The 23,966-nt window shown below is 39.4% G+C and overlaps 1 protein-coding gene across 10 annotated transcripts in view; it reads right to left on the bottom strand.

The window, feature by feature from the left end:
- Positions 1–4,548: 4,548 nt before the first annotated feature.
- Positions 4,549–23,966, bottom strand: part of Cntn4 (contactin 4) — a 997,076-nt gene continuing 977,658 nt past the window's right edge. For 9 of the 10 annotated variants that reach the window (XM_063285413.1, XM_063285414.1, XM_063285416.1 and 6 more), the window contains 2 exons: positions 9,487–9,655; positions 4,549–6,340 (listed from right to left, as the gene is read on the bottom strand). In XM_063285413.1, the coding sequence (XP_063141483.1) occupies positions 6,240–6,340; positions 9,487–9,655 (270 nt within the window). In that variant the 3' untranslated portion in view covers positions 4,549–6,239. The remainder of the gene's footprint in view (positions 6,341–9,486; positions 9,656–23,966) is intronic. The other variant, NM_053879.2, reaches the window with a different exon arrangement.

Genomic DNA, 23,966 nt, shown 5'->3' with positions numbered 1-23,966 from the left:
GAGGATCGATCAAATTTGTATTTCAAATTAACATTACATGTAACTTACTTATGCTTAAAAAGAAAATACTCACTTGTTTTCTCCAAAATCCAATTTGACTATCATCTATCTGTCACCTATCTGTCTGTCTATTTGCTGTTCATGTGTCTTTTATTCTCTACAGGGACAAAAAAAAAATCTAGTGTTTGGAAAGGGCCCTAGAACTATGCCAGAAACATCTGAGGTCCTGGCCTCACTCACCTGTGTGACTTGGTACATCTCTGTATTTCTAAACCTCACTTCTCCATGTTAAAAAGAAAAGAAAAGAAATGGTAAATAGTAACCAAATCATCGGGTCGATTTCCAGTGAGACTATTACACAGCATAAACATGGATGGCTATTATTAGCTCTGCATAGCTCCCCATTGTTACGCCACACTGTTCTAGCTACCTTGGCTTTCCCATCCATATTCCTTCTGTTCCTACATTATTGCACAGTGCACAGAGAGTAGTTAGCTGGTTTTTTGCTGAACAAAACCTGGCCCACTTCATGGATCTTCTCCTCTCCTGCTTCTTTGAATAGCACTGTTCTGCACATGGCCTTGTCCTGAACAATTCACCCCAAATCCTTACCTCACATACCCTTTCCTCTTGACTCAGTATCCCCCTTTTGCTGACTCAGTGCCCTATCTGCACTGTTTTCTATCTGAACTTAGGCTTCTTGAGTGTGGGTTAGCCTGTTGCCTCTCTTAGTAAATTCCTATAACAGTATATTACTTTCTTATGAAGTTTTACCCAGTGTGGCTCATGTGTTGAATGCTTAGCCCCTAACTGGTGACACCTTTTTTTTGAGGTGGTAAATTTAGGAGGTTAGCCAGTTGAAAGTAGCATGTCACTCAGGGCATGCCTTCAAAGGTTCGATATGTTAGGCAGTCTCTCCTTTCCTTTGTTTCTGTCCACAACGAGACAGGAAGCCTTTACCACATGTTTCTGCCTCCATGATAAACCCAAATAAATAATTCTCCTTTTAAATTTTACTTGCAGATATTTTAGTCACAGCTACACAAAGCAAGCTTAAACTATGAGGAACTGAAGTGTACTGAATTAGGAAAGAGGTCAGGTGTAGCCCTGGCTTTCTAATGGTTTCTGTTCTATTTGTATCCATTTCGTTAAGGAAAATGGTGGAAACATGAACCTCTTTCCTCTTAGCATGAAGAAGATTTTGACCAACATAAAAATTTAGTATCAACTGGGTGTGGTGGCACATGCCTTTAATCCCAGCACTCAGGAGGCAGAGGCAGGTGGATAGCTGTGATTTTCAATCTAACCTTCTCTGCATACTTAGTACCAGGGCAACCAGGGGTAGCTAGAGAAACCTTGCCTCAAAAAACTCAGAAAAGATTAAATAACATACAAAATTTTCACTAAAATCCTAGCACATGTTTTTATTCACATAAGACCCGTGCTATTCCTAACAACTGGAAAGAGTGTATAGAGAAAGCCCAACTGACAGAGACTGGGCGATGTCATGTTTAATCATATCCATATTAAATACCTCAGCCCTAGAGCTTCTAGAATTTCCTATCTATCATGTGGTTGACCTTTTTTTTAAAAGGCTTTTGTCTGTGTGACTTATATTATTATAGCTCTGTTAATCTCTATCTGGCCATTACCAGGAAGATAAAGAACAAAGGCCAATTTTGTTTGAACTGTGAACTCTGCTGAGTATTGCACTTTTCCAGTTGAGTTGTGGAATTCAGACATTTAATCTGCATGGCCCATTTAGCACAAGGGTCAAAAGGGGTCTGCTCACGTGCCCAGCAGCCTGCCTTGCACAGAGCAGTCATCCTTTGGCACAGGCTTAGGAATCACACAAAATAGCAACAGATAATGCTCCTCCATTGACAGATGAAATTATTTAAAAATACCAACTGCTGAGGGATGCCTGTTAGCAATGGGTTCTAATCATGGGCCTTAGGAGAAAAGAAGACGGTTCTGAAGGTGCTTTTGTGGAAAACTGGGCATCTGAATGAGGAACCTACTGCCTACCTTATTTTAGATAAACATTAACGTTGCTGTTCAGTGTTAGTTTATATTCTATTTATTGTATTAAAATGATTAAATATTACAGTTGTTACATTCCTGAACAAACACAATAGCTAATTATTAACAATAATTCCTAATGTTTGGAGAGGTATGCATTTAAAACATTGTATCCTAAGTGAAAAAGTGGCATTTGTCAGAATGCACCCCAGATTATTAGAATCTATAGCACTTATGATTTGTCTTTTGCCTAGCTGACTTTGTGAGGTCCTAGTGATTAGCATTTTGTGAGGGAATAATGTTGGTATTAGGCCATGCATTAGGATATATATATATATATATATATGTATATATCTTAATTTTAAGAGTCTATTTTCAAGTGGCTGTGGTTGGCCATATCTTCAGTGAGAATCCAATGACAATTTTAACAACAGAAAAATACAATTAAGACTTGATGGTTGATGAGGAATGGAAGGGGGAGGGGTGGCAATGTAGTATAAAAAAAATAACCTGACATTACATAAAACCTATGCTATTTAGTAATTATGGGCTGCTTGTATAGGCAACATTCCTTAAGTATATTGGTAGGTAAGCATTTGGAACAGTTTAACAAAGATTTTAATAGTCTCCTAGATGTTAAAAAGCCTCAACCATTCTGTTTCAAGATAAATGCTCATGGAAATCCCCATATTATTGGCTGGGAGAATTCAGTGCTTACCTTAGAATCAAAGTTTATTGCCCACTCTGCCACCCACATGGAAAGATGCTGCCTTGTATAGAAGACTTGTTAGCTCAGTAAAATGTACTTACCTTGATGGGATCCAATTACCTGTCAGGACAGAGGTCCTTTTTTTACAGTGAAATCACAGGTGGGTGACACCCAGAAGAACTTGAAAAGGTTAAAGTAAACAAATTTTCTTAGTGGTCCTCCCTTGGGAATACCCTCAAGGAGTGGTACACCCCACCTAATTGTAGACTGGACCTTAGTGCTTGAGAAGTTCCCTTGGTTGGCCATACATAGAAAGTCTATTGTTTAGAGCCTCCCAACAACACCTATTCTTTCACCTCTAGAAGCATCATTCTGCTCTTGGATTAACATAGTGTCCCTGTAAGTGAAGACTTGGTGTGAGCAGGATGGTCAGCTTCTATGATCCACATTGATCAGATACTTCTGGAAGAGATTTTACCTTGAGCAGAATGACATTAAACCTGGAAACACAATTGGTTTATCCTTCAAACTACACACCAAGAAGACTTTGCAAGGTTTCTGTCCTCCCAAGAGTAGCCAGGTTCTTCCATTCATTAGTACCTTTGGTATTTTCTGAGCTCCTGCAATGACCCTGCGAGATGTTAATTAGTTCCATTCTGCTTGGTTCAGTTAGGGGACTTGTTTTTGTTGCTGGCAAACAGTGGCTCCTACCCACAAAAAACAATGAAGTCAACAAATCAAGCAAAGTTTGGTAAAGGTGCCAATGTGAAACTTGCTAAATTCTTTGGTCCAGTTGGTATCAGCTAACTTAGGGCATCACTATCAGATGATAAAGCTGAGAGGTGAAAAAGGTCATCAAAGCATAACACTAGAAGCCACTGGAACTTTCTACAGCATCATGGAAGTAGTGACAGCCTTCCCTGCTTGGTTTGCTATATAGCACACAGGCGGGCAACTGATGCAAAATGCTACTTCAAAGACCCCTTCAATCAAGTCATCAATGAGTATTTATTGCAAGGCACTGTGCTAGGCACTATGGAGAGTACATGGAAGAGAAGACCAATGCCCCTGCCCTCAAGGAGCTTACAATCTAGTTGGGAAGACAAGGTATACATTCAAGGAAAAGTCAGTAACAATACAAGAGTTAGGTTCATATGCAAGGTAACAGTACAAGATATTTCCAAAAGTAGTACCCTATAAAATACTAAATGAAGGGTTGCAGCAAATTCATAGAGAGGACATCACAAGGTCAGGCATGTGGGAAAACCTCAGAGGTGAGCTGGAGTGTTGGAGGAACCCTAGGACAGTTGATATTTGGGTGCGAGAGTGAGGGGGAACATTTCAAGAAGGAACAGCCAAGAGACCGAAAGGCACAGAGGTGAGATCAAAAGCAAGCAGTGTTTAGGGACCAAGTAGGGCTCAGTGTGGCTGTTCAGAGGATTTTTAGGGGTTTAGACTAAGAAGGGCCTTACGTGCTTAAGTTTATATAGATTTTGTGATTTTGGCAATGGGTAGGGAAAACAACAGATATACTTAGATCAAATATACAAAATCTTAGCTAACCATGAATAATATTCTAGTCTCAGCTTCAAGACATTGGTTACTTGATTTTGATCCTCTCTGCTTCAAAGAAGATTTGAAATGGTGTCTTCAGGATTGTCAATTTCAAAGTCACCTTTGGAATTGGGTCACCTAGTTTTGGGGCCAGAGCTCGAGACTTTTGTGTTCCCCTATGATCCCAAGTTGTAACTAGCACAAGGGTAAGCTAAAAATTTCCCTGACAAGCAGGAAGGAATAATGCTCCCAGAAGGCAGATATTTTTACAAACGACAGAATATTTATTAACAATACCTTTAAAAAGATTACATATGCTAGATCACTGGTAGATATCATTTACACTGGGATTGGGCTTACCTGGGGTATCAGGCTTTTTTCATTCATTTTATTATTTAGTTGATTTTTTTGCATGTGACTTTAAATCGTATTTGAACATAGAAGTAAGCCATATCAAAGTAAGAAAGGAACACAGTTGAAATACTGACAATATTTTCCCTGTTAGCATCCTAATTTTTACACAAATGGAATTTTGATGATGACTTTATTGGATGAATATAATTAGCAGGTTGAAAAGCTATGTTATGTGTGTAAGCAAAAAATGACAAATTACAGGCAATCGTGAGCTCTCCAAGAAAGACTAAAAAGGTGATTGCGTGTTTTCACATGAAAAGCTTTATAGGAAATCCCATTGCCTTCTATGTTCCACCCTTGTCAGCTTACAAAACATCCCCCATCATAATAAATAGTTCTTTTCATAAGAATAAGGTTTTGTTGATATTGCCATCTTTCATTGTATGACTTTAAGATTTAGAAGGTAAAGCTTATAAAGCAACCAAACTAGCTACTGCAAAATGGGAGAGACATCAAGGTCCAATGCACATGGACTACTGATAGTTTAGAGAGTTATATGTAAAATTCTTTGTAGCAGCTATCTGCTAAAGTAGGAAAAAGTTTTCAAATTACATATGTTATTGTCATTCAAAAGAAGGACTCTATCATTACAATTATACATGGTATCTAAGAAATCTTGAAATTATAAATGCATCGACAGGAGTTTTAAAAAATTTACATTCAAAACAGATATGTCTAAAGAGTAAAATTACCTTTTATGCCATGAAAGACTCATTTGACTATAGTAACTTTTCATCTATGTTACTACAGGATATGTAACTTCAAATTCAATGCCTAAGATAATGCTACCACAAGGACGGTGCTCAAATAAAGTCTTACCAGACAATGCTAAGTTCAGGGATGGGAGGATTGCACAAGGTGCCTCATGGGCTGGGAAGTTTAGCTTTTGGGGATGTGTAGCTCCTGAAACCATTTCAAATTGTGTTGAGCAACAAAATTCACAACAGGGTGGGAAAACATATCACATATGTCAAGGGGACTCGATTCAATGCATTAACCATTCAAGGAATAATTTATATACAGCAGCCTTGAGTTACAGACCCAGTCTCTAGATGTTTTGACACCAGATCCTTGTAAAACTGTACAAGTCAATTGTAATTCATCTACTGAGATGATTTTCAAACTCTGTCCTTAAAGGAAATCGTCTCAAATCATAATTGTGTGGTTGTGTTGCCCAGAGCATTTTACAGCAGAGGAAGAAAAAAAAACAATATCTACATTATATGTTAACTTTAAAAAATTCTATAAAACACTAAATATATAATAAAAAATATGCATATAAGGACATATGTAAACTGCTTTGGTAACATCATATTACAGATGTCTTCAGTGCATTGCAGAGTTTCCAAAGAAACTTCAGACAAAGCTAGATTTGCTTTGAGGAAGTACTGTATAATGCCATTCCTAACGAAGCAAAAAACATTTTTTTCCAGTAATAAGATGTACTTGAACAACAATATTACTTAGTACTGGGTGTCTTCAAAACAACTAGCTAAATGTTGCTTATATTATAAATAGTGAGTCCTTTAGATAACTTTTGTCATAAACTAGACCTGGCTGTGAGAGAAATCATTATTGTACTGATGGCTGACAGTGTACACGCATTGGAGGTAGAAGCCCCAGATCCTCTTGCATAGGAATCTGAAAAGAGAGAACAAATTTGTTCATCAGGGTCTCTTCCTATATACAAAGAAAAAGGATGCTATAGGCCTTATCAAAACAACATGGCTGGCTGGGTTTTAAAACAAAACAAAACAAAACAAAACAACCTGTCTTATCTGTTTGTTCATCATCTGGCTATCTATTTTATTTTTATTATGTATGTATGTGTATGAAGAAATGCATGTGTGCTCAGATATGTGTGCATACACATAGGCATGAATATGGAAATGAGAGGACACTGTCAGCTCCTTAGATGGATACCATCCACCTTGCTTTCTCGAGGCTGGGTTTCTTACTGGTCTGGAACTCACCAAGGTATCTTCCTGTCTCTGCCTCTCCCGTGCTAGGACTACAAGGGTGTGTGGCTGTATCTAGCTTACTTTTAAACAGGGGTAGGGTTCATATTCGAGTCCTCCAGCTTGCAAGGCAAGTGCTTTACTGACTGAGCTTTCTTTCCAAGCCAACCTACATGATTCTATCAATGATTCATTAATATCTGTTCCATGATAACCTATCTACGGTATGGGATCAGGCTAGGAATCATCCTGCAGATGCTTTAGATTCCTATAAATTGAGGTTGTCCGTATCCAGTGTAATAATTACTTAAATATTACTAGGATTATGCCTGTTAGAGGTTGGATCGAAAACTGATACTCCTTTTCAGTTCCACTTCTGTGCTACACAGATGATATGACACTCAGCTCTTACAGGCCCCCTCTGTGGACCAGATATCGTCACTGTTTCATCCATCAGATGAGACTAGGCTCCCAAGAGATGAGGTAACTAACTTGTCTAAGAATGCCTAGCTAAGTAAATGTCTGGATTGGGAATCAAAACCGTGTTTATCTAAGTAAATCTCTTTTTCTCACACAAAATAATCACATTGCAAACAAGCTTCTTCACGTAGGCTGTATATTTTTCTTAATAAAAGCTTTCCCATTGTTAGTCTCAGTGTCTTTAAAGCTGTTTGATCTCTCCAAGGGAAGATGGAAGTCCCTTAAGAAAAGACGTTATGCTCTACTAACATTCAGATTGTCAGTATCTGGCCACTATAAATGGTTTTGTAATGAATGAGACCAAGAATCAGTGAGCAAAAGAACTATCTTTGCAATGATAAAAAGTTTATAATAATGTTTAAGCAAAGTGAAATAGAGAAATCTGATTTTGTGGGGTTGTGGGCTGGTCCTATGACTCACTGTGTGAAGGTGTGAAGCTCCCTTTCTGCAGAAGTCAGATCTTTAGTTTGGTGATCAACTCATATACTTAGCCAGCTCCAGGCCAATCAAGGTTAATCAGTGAGACCCTTCCCCTTCCCCCAAGACAAACAAAACAAATAAGAATACAGTTCAGAGGCATTTAAGTCCATTATTAACATATATATATAAATATAATAAAACATATATTAACTATGTAAACCATACAATATATAAACCATATATATATAACATTTATACACACATACATACATATGTATGTATGTTAGTGTTTATGTAAGTATGAACTTCATCTCTGGGGCTTGGCTTTGGCCCCAGTTTCTCACTAAACCCTGAACTATTCTAGAACACAGATAAGTACTTATTTAATCATTCCTAAATGATAGGCATTCACAGAACAGATGAAATGACCAAGGAGCTCTTTACTCTTCTGAACTGAAAAAATTTCACAGAAATAAAATTACTTCAGGGCTACTTTGTTACCATTTCCTATCTGTAAGACATAACAGCATTTTCCTTTGAAAAATAAAATGATGGACACCTAGAAGATACTTACTCCAGCTCTAAAATTAGGGTCTCAGAGGATATCACCCATGGTTTAAAATATTATCTCTCTGTGATAGCTTGAAAGTTTATAACTCTAGCCAGCACTGATCCTATAATACCCATACCTCAAATGCAAAGGGCAGAAAAATACATCCCTAAATACCTAGTGGCAACTTGGATATCAACCTAATCTCCTCTTTATCAGTGTAAAACACTCCATAAACAAAGGAACCATGTGAACTAAAGAAGAACTAAAGGCTCTAATCCTAGCACTTAGGAAGCAGAGGCAGAACGATTTCTGCTAGCCGGAAGACAGCTTCCTTTATGTAACTAACCCAGAGTCAATCAGGGCTACTTTGTGGGATCCTACGTGCCAAAATGAAGACAAAATACAAAAAACAAAGCAAAACAAAGACCAAAAAAAAGTGCAATCCATTGGCAGTACTTTCAGATGCTATGTAAGCAGCTCTACTCTTTCTAGATGCTTTCTAAATCATGCCAAATCGTACGCAAATATTCACTAAACTGCCACGCTCCACTCACCAGCTGCTGCCAATCATTATTCTGATTTTTGACTCGATACATTTTCTTTTTATTAAAATAAAATCATACAACAAAAATTTGTATGCTGATGAGATTATTTGTAAACATAAAACTTAAAAACACAATAGAATGCATTTGCTCACAAAAGCTACTCTTATATAGTATTTAGCAACATTTAAAAATGGAGACAATTAACTATATGTTTTTAACACATAGATTTCATATTCTCAATCAAAATATATCACGTTAACTTCAAAATGTTTCTAACTCGAGACTAAATAACATTAGTTTACCAGGGATAAAACACCACAGCCTTGGTAAGAACTTTTTGGGCAGAGTACTAGCACTGGGGAGGCAGAGGCAGGTGGATCTCTGTGAGTTCAAGGCCAGCCTGGTCTATGCAGCAAGTTCCAGACCAGTTGTGCTCCATAGTGAGACCTTTCTTAAACAACAATGACAACAACCAAACCTTTTTGTCTATTCTTCCTAACTGCATTGTTCATTAACTATCGAGGCTAGTTAGTTAGGGGACTATGTACTTGTTAGCCAAATGGGTCAATATGAAACAACCCTTCACGCCTTATAAGGGGCAGCCTTCATTTACTACTTTGGTTGGTCACAGACTCAATCCATCAAAACTAGGCAAAGAGGTTCTTCTGCATGAAGTTTCTTGAAATCGGAAAACACCAGTTATGGAAGAAAGGATGCTCTTGTCATTCACCTTAATTATGACTCTTTCTTATCGGGCTCAATTTCCTTAAAGCCTTGAGTCATCTCGGAGAGTGACGCAGTAGGAAAGGGGAAGATGAAAAAAGTTCTTACTTGATATCTTTGGGATTCGGATCTGCTCACTGCTGCTGCCATCTCCTCCGTCACTGAATGGCTTGATCTCTATGATGTAGTCTTCATCGAAAGGTAGAGAAAGCTCCACTGACGTTTTGTTCGTTTCAATGACAGATGTACTGCTTTGCCTGTTCCATCGGTACAAGACCTGCCCAGGCAGAAAGAGCCGTGTCATCTGCTGTTCTAACTGATGCACAAAGATACGGTATATTCTTTTTTAGCTCAGTGTGCTAGTGAACTGTAAAATAATGGGAGAGCTCTGGCAGCCTGCTCACACTCAGAAGGCTCATTCGTGATGGCGAGGGTCAAGTCTGCTGCCACCATGTTGTGGAGGGAAGAGTTGGAAGGAGGAGTTGAGGTGGGAAAGGATAGCAGCAACCTGTCGTTGTTTTTCACATGGGTAAGTTAACGTGTATTGAAATATAGAAGAGTGAACATCTCCTTAAGAATGCACAATCAGTGACACATCAGGAGCCTTGGCTTCAGAATTGACTTGGTTCTGTGGGACCCTAGGTCATTTTCTTCATCTCTCTTAACTTCAGTTCCCTTTACTATAAAATGGGACAAACCCACCCACTTTTCAAAATTTTGCAAAGATTGAGGGTTAGGTTGAAGGAACAATTTAAGAAAGCTTATCTACGCAGGCTCAAATGGAGCAAGATGAACACACACAGCAGGGGTTCCTAGAACAAGAAACACTCAGCAGGTTGTTATTATCCAGAAACTTCTTTTTTTTTTTTTTATTAACTTGAGTATTTCTTATATACATTTCGAGTGTTATTCCCTTTCCCGGTATCCGGGCAAACATCCCCCTCCCCCCTCCCCTTCCTTATGGGTGTTCCCCTCCCAACCCTCCCCCCATTGCCGCCCTCCCCCCACCAGTCTAGTTCACTGGGGGTTCAGTCTTAGCAGGACCCAGGGCTTCCCCTTCCACTGGTGCTCTTACTAGGATATTCATTGCTACCTATGAGGTCAGAGTCCAGGGTCAGTCCACGTATAGTCTTTAGGTAGTGGCTTAGGCCCTGGAAGCTCTGGTTGCTTGGCATTGTTGTACATATGGGGTCTCGAGCCCCTTCTTGAAAGAGGACATTTCTGCACATATAGACTGGTTGTGAAAGGCAAGGGCAATGAGCTTTCTACTTTCCCTCCCACTGCAACTCCTTTAAAGGACCCCATAGAGGAGGCCATCAGTGACCACTGGGAAGTGAGGTACTTCTGTGTAACTTGTGCACCTTTGTTTTCCTTCCTGGGCCTCTTAGATGCTGACTTTGGACTGCAATGTATCTGTTGAGGAGGCTGGCTAGGTTTCCTAAAAACATATTAGCTTGAGGCTTTGATGGTCCCTTACCCACATAGGGAACAAAATACAAAGGAATAAAATGTGTACCTGCCATTGTCTGCCTAGCAAATACATTGCAAATTCTGACCCTTACAGGTAACTTTTCAATGTCACATAATATAGGTGTTATTTTACCTTTTTACAGGTGGGGGCACTGAGACCCAGGGATCTCTCATCATGGAGAAGTGGCAGGAAATTGATTCCTAAGCCTAAGTCTGAAATCAAAAGAGCCTCCCTTCTTCAGCTTCCCATGGGATAAAAAGAATGATGGATGACACCAGTAGGCAGCTGCCTTGGGTGTTTTGGACACTTACTGGTACCTTTATTCTATACTTCTTTGCAGAGTTAAGAGGGTGGGCACATTTTTGCCCGTCGTGGCATGGGAATGGGCCAGTCATCACTGTTGGCAGACATAATTGAATGTCACATATAGCTACCTGTTTAGTGAGTAGAGACCAAAGTCATGGCAGAAACTCCTACAGTGCTAAAGGCAGCCCCACAGAAAAGCATGGTCTCACTCTGAATGTGGTAAGTAAGGGATGGTAAATCTCATTCTACTTCTAGTCTTGGCTGCAAGGTAAGAGTGTAGTTTATGATATACTTTTATTTAAAAAAATAATCATTTGGATAATGTCAATATGAGATTAGGTTAGCAAAGTCAATCTTGCCTCAGAATCACCAGGCAAGGTACTTAAAACATCGTTTGTTCAGCCCATTCCCAGAGTTGTTGACATCAGAGATCAGAGCTGAGAACTGGGCTTTTGCTTTTCTGCTAAGTTCTCACCCTACACCAATGTTGCTCGAACATGTATCCCACTCTGAAAACTCAGGACCAGCTCATAATTTCCTAAGACCTCTGTGAATACTGATCTACTGAGGTCAGAAATATATGGTCATTCTTCTATTGCAAGACAAACAAACATGAGTGAAATTCATAAAATTTCCTTAACATAGTTTAGATCCCATTTTTTCCCTGGCATTTTATCACCTTAATTTACAGCCCTCTAATACAAGGTGGAAAATACAATTTCCTTAAGGTGGAAAGATTCACAAGCCATCTCCTTCCCCAAGCTGAAGCATCAGCTGTGCCAGGCTCAGCATCCCTTTGCTAATGATCAAGTGCCAATAAATCCTGGGGCACCGCTTCTCATCCAAGCTCTTCAGGAGAATGGGCTGGCTGATGGGATGCAAGGTCACATCTCGCTCAGAGGAATAAATTGCTTCTTTGATTTACTTTTGGTCCTTGCAAGAGCTCAGAGAATCCAACCAGTTTCACATATAAATCCAAAGAAACATTTCTAAGAAACAGCATACTTTTTTTTTAAATCAACACTGCTTCAGTCTTATAACAATGGAGACTGCAGTGGCACCTAAATAAGGACAACAAAAGCTTTATTTTCACTAAACACTTGGCACAGCTGATTGACACGAAGGTCATGCTTGTACCTGATATAAAACAGGCAGGGAGAAAAAGAGGATACCTGGGACTCATGATAACAACAGCAAGCACTGACTGCTTTTGCTTCTCTAGGGTTGGAACACTTCTACACCCAATGTTTAAACCTAAGTAAACTAACTCTAGAGCCTTGATTATTTATATTAACTTGGCCACCACCTCTGGGTCAAGTTTCTTTCCCCCTCAGGTCTGTGTCCTCATATGTGCAAAATTAGACAGAGACCTTAAAAGAGGTCAGGTGGTAGGAGAACAGATGGCTCAGCAGGTAAAGGAATCTGTTACCCACCATGATGTCATTGACTAGAGCTCTAGTATCCACTCAATGAAAGGAGAGAACTAACTACCGAAAGTTGTCCTGTGACCTCCAGATGCATGCTGTAGACCTGTGGGTATAAGTGCATGTATTCATGTGTGTGCCTGCATGTGTTTACATGCTCATGGGCATACACACACACACACACACACACACACACACACACACACACACACACACAAATAAATAAGTAAACAGATAATACAAAAAATAAATAAAGGCAGAGAATGAGTAGCCTGAGGATCATATACTTGCATGTATTATTTGTTCGACCACCTTAATGTTGGATTTAAAAAAAATACTAACTTTATAAAATAAAAATTATGCATAGTTATTGTCAAAAGATACTGCTATCATGGTTGCTATGGTTAGGGTAGTCATCTGCTGTGAAATCCATGTTAGATTTTAATTGCTATTATATTATTTTTAAATGGTAGGACATAGTGGCTTATGCTTGCAATCCTTATACATTCAGAGCTTATACAAAGCTTAAATTGCTTACATATTCAGGATTCTGAGGCAGGAGGATTACCAGGAATTTGAGGCCAGCCTGATTACACAGTAAGTTCTAGAACAGTTTTGGCTACAGAGTTATAGATTCTGTTTCAAAACCAAGCCAAGCCAAAAAAAAAAAAAAAAAAAAAAACAAACCAGACCAAAGCAACCAACCAACCAATCAAACAAACAAACAAAAATGTGGAATATTTAAGAGGTGATTAGACTCAGTTAAGATGTGCCTGGACTATGAGGCTTCTATCCTCATTATAGGATTGGTGCTGTTTTAGGACTCCTGTCCTCTTTTGGTGTTTTAGTCTCTCACCTTTTGCTGTGTAATGACAGGTCAAGAGGACTCTCTTTGTAGGCCAACAGTTTTGTGTTAGAATGCCTAGCCTCCAGAAATATACTTCTGTTTGTCATTCATTTATAAACATCAATTGTTCTCTTACAGTAGCTCACAGAGACAAAGACACCAGACTAAACTTCTCATTGGCAACAAGTGGAGATAATTCCCCCCACCCCGAACCTCTCTGGACAGTCACAAAGTCCCTTGGTATAGTCACCAATATTTCACATTCTGTTACACTGACACCCATTCACCTCTATACCTTCATGCCATCTACCTACATTCTTTCCCAGAGAGTGAGATGTCTGTCTTATTTCTTCTTTCACTGAAAGCCCAGTTGAGATGTCACCCCTAAAGTGGCTTTCCCTGGCCTTTATATAAAGGACACACCTCTCCTGTGTGCCCTTTGGCTCTCTATGATCTTCTCACCTTTGTGTTCTTTTCCTTGTGATACTTTATTTTCACTCACTGTGTCTGTTTGCTTTCTGCTAGGCAAAGTAAACAGTGGCTAAGGGTAAGAAACAGATTCCACACTGCTGTGTTCAGAACCCAGGTTTGGATATTTCAGGATATTATCTTAGCACATCTCCATGTCTTCAAAATTATGGTTAATAGACACAGTAGATTCTAGAAATTTCTTCTTTAAGGGGTTATTAGGAAGGTAAGATTATTAAGAAACTTGGATAGGGACCTACATCTTTTACTGGGGCATATAATCAATGTGTCTGTTCCTCTGAAGACACCACAGGCTGAAGGCCTGCCAGGAGATCGGCTGCACCCAGGTGAGGGACCCTCCCAAACAACCTCAGCAGTTGGGCCCCAGAGGAATCCAGCATACACAGGCCTATTCCATATGTTCAATCTCTACCTCCCTTCTGGCCTTCACCTTCTGTCATCGGGGCACACCTTCACCCTGTCTGCCTCTCTGAAGACCCTACAGTCTGAAGACCTCCCAGAAGACCTGCCGTAGCCAGGGCCACAGGTCTCCCAGAAGACATGCAGCAACACAGGGACACAGGAGATAGGCTCCAGACAGAAACATCCAGGCCAGTTAACACGAGAGATAACCAGATGGCAGGAGGCAAGTGCAAGACCATAAGCAACAGAAGCCAATATAATGGCACCATTGGAATCCAGTTCTACCAAGACCCGGATACACCAACACACCTGAAAATCATGATGCTGACCAAAATTCCTATCTCATGAAGATAATAGAATCATTTAAGGAGGATATAAATAAGCTACTGAATGAAATACAGGACAACATAGGTAAATAGGTAGAAGCCCTTAAAGAGGAAAGGAATCCCTTAAAGAAATACAGGAAAACACAATCAAACAGGTGAAGGAGTTGAACAAAGCAGTCCAAGACCTAAAAACGGAAGTAGAAACAGTACAGAAATCACAAATGGAAGTAACCCTGGAAATGGAAAACCTAGGAAAGAGATCGGGAGCTACAGATGTAAATATCAACAACAGAATACAAGAGATAGAAGAGAGAATCTCAGGTATAGAAGATACTTTAGAAAATATTGGTACAACAGTCAGAGAAATTACAAATCATATAAAACTCCTAACCCAAAACATCTAGGAAATCCAGGACACAAAGGAAAGACCAACCAAGAATAATGGGAAAAGAATAAAGTGACGATTCCCAGCTCAAAGGACAAGAAAATGTCTTCAACAAAATCATTGAAGAAAACTTCCCCAACCTAAAGGAAGAGATGGTTATAAATGTACAAGAAGCCTACAAAACACCAAATAAATTAGAGAAGGAAAAAATAGTCCTATTACATAATAATGAAAACACTAAATATACAGAGCAATGGAAGAATATTAAAAGCTGTAAAGGAAAAAGGCCAAGTAATATATAAAGACAAACCTATCAGAATTATACCAGACTTCTCAACAGAGACCCAAAAAGTCAGAAGAGCCTGGAGAGAGGTCATGCAGACCCTAAGAGAACACAAATGTCACCCCAGGCTACTAGGCTCTGCAAAAGTCTTAATCTTGATAGATGGAGAAACCAAAATATTCCATGACAAAACCATATTTAAACAATGTTTATCTATCAATCCAGCCCTTCAGAGGATTCTAGAAGTAAAACACCAACACAAGGAGGGTCTCCCACTTGAAATAACAAGAAATTAATAATCTCACCACAAAAACAAAAGGAAAAAAATCATACACATAATGCCACTTATAACAACAAACATACCAGGAACTAACAATCATCTTTAATATCTTTAAATGTCAACAATCTCAATTCCCCAATAAAAAGACATAAACTAACAAACTGGATATGCAAGCAGGATCCAGCATTTTGTTGCTTACAGGAACCATGCATACCTCAATGTCAAAGACAGACAGTATCTCAGAGTAAAAGGGTGAAAAAAGTATTCCGAGCAAATGGTGCCAAGAAACAAGACGGACTTGCTATCCTAATATCCAATAAAATAGACTTTCAACTAAACATTATCAAGCAAGATGGGAAAGATACTTCATACTCATCAAAGGAAAAGTCCACCAAGAGAAAGTCTCGATTCTGAACTTCTATACCCAAAATGCAACATTCATAATAGAAACTTTACGATAGCTCAAAGGTCACATTAAACACTGAATGATAACAGTGGGAGACTTGAACACCCCACTCTCACCAATAGATAGGTCATTGAAACAGAAACTAAACAGACACAGTGAAACTAATAGAGGTTATGAACCACATGGACTTTACAGATAAATACAGAACATTTCACCCGAAAACAAAAGAATATATCTTCTCAGAACTTCATGGTAACTTCTCCAAAATTGACCATATAATCTGTCACAAAACAAGCATCAACAGATACAAGAAGATTGAAATAAAATCATGTATCCTATTAGATCACCACAGAATAAGGTTAAACTTCAACAGCAACAAAAACAGCAGAAAACCCACATACCTATGGAAACCAAACGACTCTCTATTCAATAAGTTGACCAGGGAAGAAATAAAGAAGGACATCCTAGAATTCAATAGAAATGATGATACAGCATACCAAAACTTATGGGACATAAAGAAAGCAATGCTAAGAAGAAAATTTATAGCTCTAAGTGCCCTTGTAAAAAAATTGAAGACATCCTACACTAGCAACTTAAGAACACATCCGAAAGCTCTAGAACAGAAAGAAGCAAACACAACCAAGAGGATCAAACAATTTGAAACAAGGAGAATGATACAAAGAGTCAACAAACCCAAAAGTTGGTTATTTGAAAAAAATCAACAAGATAGATCAACTCCTAGCCAAACATACTTAAGGACAAATTAACAAAGTTTTCAAATTAACCAAATGAGAAATGAAAGGGCGACTTAACAACAGAAACTTAGGAAATACAAAAAAATCATCAGATCCTACTAAAAAAGCCTATACTCAACAAAACTGGAAAATCTAGATAAAATGGATGGTTTTCTAGACAGATAACATGTACTAAAGTTAAATTAAGAGCAGGCAAATTCTCTACAGACCCATATCTCCTATAGAAATAGAAGCCATTAAAAACCTCCTGGTCAGGAAAAAAAAAACAAAAACAAACAAACAAAAACAAAAACAAAAACAAAAACAAAAAACAAAAAACCAAGGGCCAGATGGCTTTACTGCAGAATTGTATAAGACCTTTAAAGAATACCTAATACCAACACTTCTTAAACTGTTCCACAAAATAGAAACAGAAGGAACACTGCTAATTCATTCTATGAATCCACAACTACTCTGAAAGCAAAACCATACAAAGACCCAGAAAAGAAACAGAGCTTCAAACCAATTTTTCTTATGAACATCAATGCAAAAATACTCAATAAAATTCTAGCACACCAAATCCAAGAACATATCAAAACCATCATTCATCATGATCAAGTAGGCTTCATCCCAGGCATGCAAAGTTGGTTCAATATATGAAAATCCATTAATGTAATCCACTATATAAACAAACTCAAAGAAAAAAAAATCACAGGATCTTCTCATTAGGTGCTGAAGAAGCAATTGATAAAATACAACACCCCATCACATTAAAAGTATTGGAGAGATCAGGAATTCAAAGCCCATATCTAAACATAATAAAAGCAATATACAGCAAACCAACAACCAATATCAAATTAAATGGAAAGATACTTGAAGCAACCCTACTAAAAATAAGTGACAAGATTAGGTTGCCCACTCTTTCCATATCAATTCAATATAATACCAGAAGTTTAAGCCAGAGCAACAAAAGAAGATCAAAGGGATACAAATTGACAAGAAGTCAAGGTATCACTAGTTGAAGAAGGTATGATAGTATATATAAGTGACCCTGGAAATTCTGCCAGAGAACTTCTACAGCTGATAAACAACATCTCCAGAGTGGCTGAATAAAAAATTAACCCAAACAAATCAGTAGCCTTCCTTTATATAAATAAAAAACAGGCTGAGAAAGAGATTAGGGAAACAACACCCTTCAAAATAGTCACAAATAATGTAAAATATATTGTGGTAACTCTCACCAAACCAGTGAAATGTCTGTATGATAAGAACTTCCAGTGAAAGTTCTGTATGATAAGAACTTCAAGTCTCTCAAGAAAGAAAGTGAAGAATGAAGACCTCAGAAAATGGAGAGATCTCCCAGGCTCATGGATTGGCAGGATTAACATAGTCAAAATGGCCATCCTACCAAAAGCAATCTACAGATTCAATGCAATCCCCATCAAAACTCCAACACAATTCTTAAAAGACATGCAAATAATTTATATGGAAAAACAGAAAACCTAGGATAGGGAAAATAATTCTTACCAAAATGTTCTGGGTGAATGATCATTCCTGACCTCAAGCTGTACTACAGGATAATAGTGATAAAAACTGCATTGTATTGGAATAGAGACAGACTGGTAGATCAATGGAATAGGATTGAAGACCCATAAAGAAACCCACAAACTTATGGACATTTGGTCTTTGATAAAAAAAAAGCCAAAAATATACAGTGGAAAAAGAAAGCATCTTCAATAAATGGTGCTGGTATCACTGGTAGTCAGTATGTAAAAAAAAAAAAAAAAAGAAAGTAGATCCATATTTGTCACCTTGTACAAAGCTCAAGTCCAACTCAAGCAAGAACCTCAACATTTAGCCAGATAGACTAACTCTAATAGAAGAGAAGTTGGGAAAGAGCCTTGAACTCATTGGCATGGGGCAGGGGGCCCTTTCCTAAATAGAATGCCTATGACTCAGGCTCTAAGATCAAGAATTGATAAATGCAACCTCATGAAACTGAATCTCTTCTACAAGACAATGAATATAATCAGTAGGACAAATTGTCAATCTACAGATTGGAGAAAAAAACTTCATTACCTCATATCTGATAGAGGGCTAATATCTAAAATATATAATGAACTCAAGAACTAACCTCCCAAAAAAACCAAACAACCCAATCAAAAAATGGGGCAAGGAACTAAACAGAGAATCCAAAACAGAGGACTCTCTAATGCCAGAGAAACACTTAAAGAAATGTTAAGTCCTTAGTCATCAGGGAAATGTAAATCCAAATGACCCCGAGATTCCACCTTATACCAATCAGAATGACTAAGATCAAAACCTCAGGTGACAACACATGCTGTAGAGGATGTGAAGAAAGAGGAACACCCCTCCATTGCTGGTGGCATTGCAAGCTGGGACAACCCCTCTGGAAATCAATCTGGAGGTTCCTTAGAAAATCAGAAATAGATCTATCTGAAGAAGACCAGATGTACTGCTTTTGGGTATATATCCAAAAGATGTCCTACCATACCATAGGGGCACACACACTACCATGTTTATAGTGGCCTTATCTATGATAGCCAGAAGCATGAAACGACCCAAATGTTCCTAAATCGAAGAGTGGGTACAGAAAATGTGGTTCATTTACACACTGCAATACTAGTCAGTTGTTAAGAACAAGGACAACATGAGTTTTGCAGGCAAGTGGATGGAATTAGAAAATGTCATCCTGAGTGAGGTAACTGAGAACCAAAGGACATGCAAAGTATGTACTCACTAATAAGTGGATATTATTATCCACTAATTAGGATACAGAATCCCTAGGATACAATCTACAGAACTAAAAAGATTAACAAGCAGAAGGTCACAAGTGAGGATGCTTCAATCCCACTTGGGAGGGAGAAAAAAGCAATCATGGGGGGAGGGGGCAGAAGGAGGGAGGGACCTCGGTGGGAGAGTGGATGGGGAGGGGGAAAGGGGAACATGATCAGGTATGAGGTGGGGAGGAGATAAGAGAGACGTGCTGAGGGACAGCAGAAAGAATGAAAATGTGCAACCTCAGGAGGTGGGAGGTAGGACAACCCTCTAGGATGTACCACAGACCTGGGAGGTGAGAGACTCTCAGAACTCAAAGGGAAGAACCTTAGATGAAATGCCCAACAATGGGGAGAGGGAACTTGTAGAGTCCACCTCCATTAGAAAGACAGGGCATCAAGTAGAGGGATGGGGTTGCCAACCCACAGTCAAAACCTCTGACCCTGAATTGTTTCTGGCTGAAAGAACTACAGAGACAAGCATGGAGAAGAGGCTGAGGGAAAGGAGGTCCAGTGACTGGCCCAACTTGCGATCTAGCTCAAGGGGAATCTCCAATGCCTGACACTAACACTGATGCTATGGTGTGCTTATAGACAGGAGCCTAGCATGGCTGTCCTCTGAGAGGTCCAATGAGCAGCTGACTGAGACAGAAGTAGATACTTATTCTCAGATATTGGACTGAAATTGGTGAGCCTTTTGGTTGTATTAGGGAAAAGCTGGAAGAAGCTGAGGAGGGTAATCCTGTAGGAAGACCAGCAGTCTCAACTAACCAGGATGGCTGAGATCTCTCTGACACTGAGCCATCAACCAGGCAATATACATGAGCTGGTCTGAGGCCCCCAACACATATACAGCAGAGGACTGCCTGGTCCGGCCTCAGTTAGAGAGGATGCTCCTAGTCCTGAAGAAACTTGAGGCCCCAGAGTGTGGAGAGGCCTGGAGCAGGACATCCTTTAGAAGACAGAGGGAGGAAGAATGGGAACTGTAGAAGGATGGTCTGGGAGGGGAGCAATATCTGGACTGTAAAAAAAAGAACAACCTTGGATAGATGTCTAGACTATTTGTTGAATGAGCTTAGTCATCTTAATCCACTTATTTACATGGATAGTTTAATTTGCCAGACTGAGACCACAGGTTATTTCTTCAAATCTGATTATTAGGTCTCAAGATGTCCATCTATCCAGGAATTAGCAGAAGCTGGACTACAGAAAGATTTCTGGAGGTTAAATAAAATCTAGCATTCCTTGGGAACTTGTGAAAATGATTCCCATTAGCCAAAAGGACTCATTTCCCTTACTGTTGACAGAAGGGACACATTGCTACCTATGGCACCAATAAGCATATTGGCTTCCAGGCTCCTTGAGTATCACAAATACCTGTTATACACTCCAAAATTCATGCTAGCATCTAGGTTCTCCCTGCCTCACAGCTACTTATGTTCTTCATAATTCTCATGATTTGTCTGCACCACATCCTCTCTTGCTGTTCTCTCCCTCCCTCCTTCCCTCCTCCTCCTCCCCCCTCCTCCTCCCCATCCTCCTCCTCCTCCTCTCTCTCTCTCTCTCTCTCTCTCTCTCTCTCTCTCTCTCTCTCTCTCTCTCTGCTCTATTCTCCATCTCCTGCTCTCCCCTTCCCTAAACCTGGCCATGTCCAATCTACTTCCTTCTTTCTGGACTCTTCCAGATGCCTCTGGATATTTTCTTTCTCTTATTCTCAAGAAACAAACCTTCTTCCTAATATTGGATCAGCTGTGCCAGCAGTTTCTATATTCTCAAAGTCTAAATCCAAAAGATATAAATGACATGCCTAACGCCCTAAAGGATGACCTCATTTGATCTGATATTTGAATCAGAAAGAGAACTAAGTGCCCTAGTTTTAATTTACTCCCACATTTCATTCTATTACTGCAGACGTAAAAATAGCTTCCCCAAATCCTATACGAAGAACAACAGGTCTCTTTTGCTAAATCAAATGTTCTTATGTTTCTCTTGGCATGCTTTGCCCTTCACATTCCCTCTATGAGGGATGGTTCTTGGACTAATCTGTGTGCCTGCAAATGTGTCTGAAGCGGCAATGAACTGAGGATGGTTCTTCCTGGGGAGACATTACAATGAATCTGGTGTGAGCATTTGTGAGAAGCAGGTGTACAAAGCACTGACTGCCAACAAAGCAATAACTGTTACTAGTCAGCAAGTCTCAACATGTCAACTGTTCCTTGCACCTGAGAAAGACAAGGCACTTCAACAGACTTATGGATGGGCTTGAATGCTCATAGCTATAAAATAAGGTCTTTTACTAGATGATCTCAAACCTTTTTCGTGGTTGCTTGAAATACTTTGGGCAGGCAGTCTACCTGTTATTTTGTTTTGGCAGCAGCCTGAAAACAAACTTAAAGTCCCTTAGAATTGTTCCCTAGGACACAAAGGAATAGGGCTGTGGCTCACAAGCCCAGAGGACATAATGATAAATTTTGGCTCAATTGTACTTTCCAGAAGCCAAAACTATTCAAGAATGGATTTAGTGCAAAGGAAGACTTCTCCATGGCTGGAAGTAAGCAGGCATTAGCTATGCCACTTTCTATTTCTACTGAGATGTCAGGGAAGAGAATTCAGTGCACTGTTTGAGTTAAATGCATTTTGCTGCCCATCTATCCTCAGGAAGAGTAACATTTTGCAAAGCTTTTGATAAATTATTATTACCAAGGCTGTGTTGACATGCTCTTGGCTGCTAGCGATTTTCCAGTAATCCATTAAAAGGAAAATAGTGGCTTCCTTTGCAATTTTGCAAAAGTCCACTTAAATAAACCCTCCCATAGTTTCCATTATTTAAGGAAGATTATAAAACTAAGTCTACAATTTTGAATTTTTTCAAGAAGAGCTTGGAAGTCAACATTTTCAGTAGTCATAAAAGTTGGAAAAACTTTACTCATTATTAGTCAAGTCCCTTTACACATTTGAAGTGTTATGCTTTTGAGAAGTTTTATTTCTTCCAGCTAAACATCTGTAGTTTCTTTCTTCTTTCCCCTCAGAGGTTGGGGCCAGAGCCCTGGTTATAGTCTGCTCAGAGAGCATCTGGCCTTCACATTTAGAGACAGCCAATCCTGCTGCGCCGTACACCCTCAGTCCTTCACGTCAGGATGGTATACTACTGCTTTCACATGTCTTGTCCACCGTCATCCCTTTGAATCTGGCTGGCCTTGCAGAAGATAGCTACACCCTTAGCTTTTATTTACTGCTCCCTTACACTGAAGCTAAGGGACCTATCAGAAGTTCACCTACATGAATCTCCCCACTGTAAGAAAACCCAAGTTTTCCATGAGAAAATCTCATGGACTGAGTGATCTCTGGCTTCCCTGTAGCTTTGGCAAAGCCATTCCTGGTGAGAAAGCCACATGTGTGGGTGACTTATCTTAGGGATGCTAAACACTGACACTGCCCATTTTGGCTAAGTGAAGACTGTAAAGTCATATTTTGGCCCAGTTTTCAGTGGCAATGGGATATTTATATTCAGTCAAAGGCTGGAGAGGTTGCATAGCCATCAAGAGTATGTACTGCTCTGATAGAGGATCTGAGTTCAGTTTCAAGTCAGTCAAAAACCCCCAGTTTCATAAGACACTGTCTTTTTTTTTAAGATTTATTTATTTATTTTATAAGAGTACACTGTAGCTGTCTTCAGACACACCAGAAGAGGGCATCAGATCCCATTACAGATGGTTGTGAGCCACCATGTGGTTGCTGGGATTTGAACTCAGGACTTCTAGAAGAGCAGTCGGTGCTCTTATCCGCTGAGCCATCTCTCCAGCCCAAGACACTGTCTTTTAACTGGGGGTGTGCATGTGTGTGTGTGTGTGTGTGTGTGTGTGTGTGTGTGTTCATTTCAAAGACAGGCTAGCATTTACACGATCTGGCAGACAATATTTTCAGCCTATTCTCTTACAGAGAAGCTCTCTACATAAATAAGAACAGGATTGACAGTGACACTGGGAATGTTAGTTAAGCACACACACACTGGTGTGTACCCAGACACACCGCATGCTCGTGCACATGTGCACAAACACATATACACATTCTCTCTCTCTCTCTCTCTCTCTCTCTCTCTCTCTCACACACACACACACACACACACACACACACACACACACACACACATACACATGCACACACATGCACGCACATGCACCACACAATAAATAAAGCCAAGCTGCCAAAAGCAAATGGTAAAGGGCTCTTTGCGGGGCGGGGGGGGGGGGGAGGTTATAGAGTCCCAATCACAGAGCTTTAAAAAAAAACAATTTCTGATCTATGTTACATAAACCTAAAATTTACATGAAATTGTAGCATTGAATGCTCCCCAAAGGTCTATATGTTAAAGGTCTTATCTCTAACCTATAGTGTTACCTGGATATGGTGGAACCTACAAGGGGTAGACTTTGTGAG

Source organism: Rattus norvegicus, chromosome 4, assembly GCF_036323735.1.
Source record: "Rattus norvegicus strain BN/NHsdMcwi chromosome 4, GRCr8, whole genome shotgun sequence".
NCBI lineage: Eukaryota > Metazoa > Chordata > Mammalia > Rodentia > Muridae > Rattus > Rattus norvegicus.
This window is presented reverse-complemented; position numbering and strand designations above follow the sequence as displayed.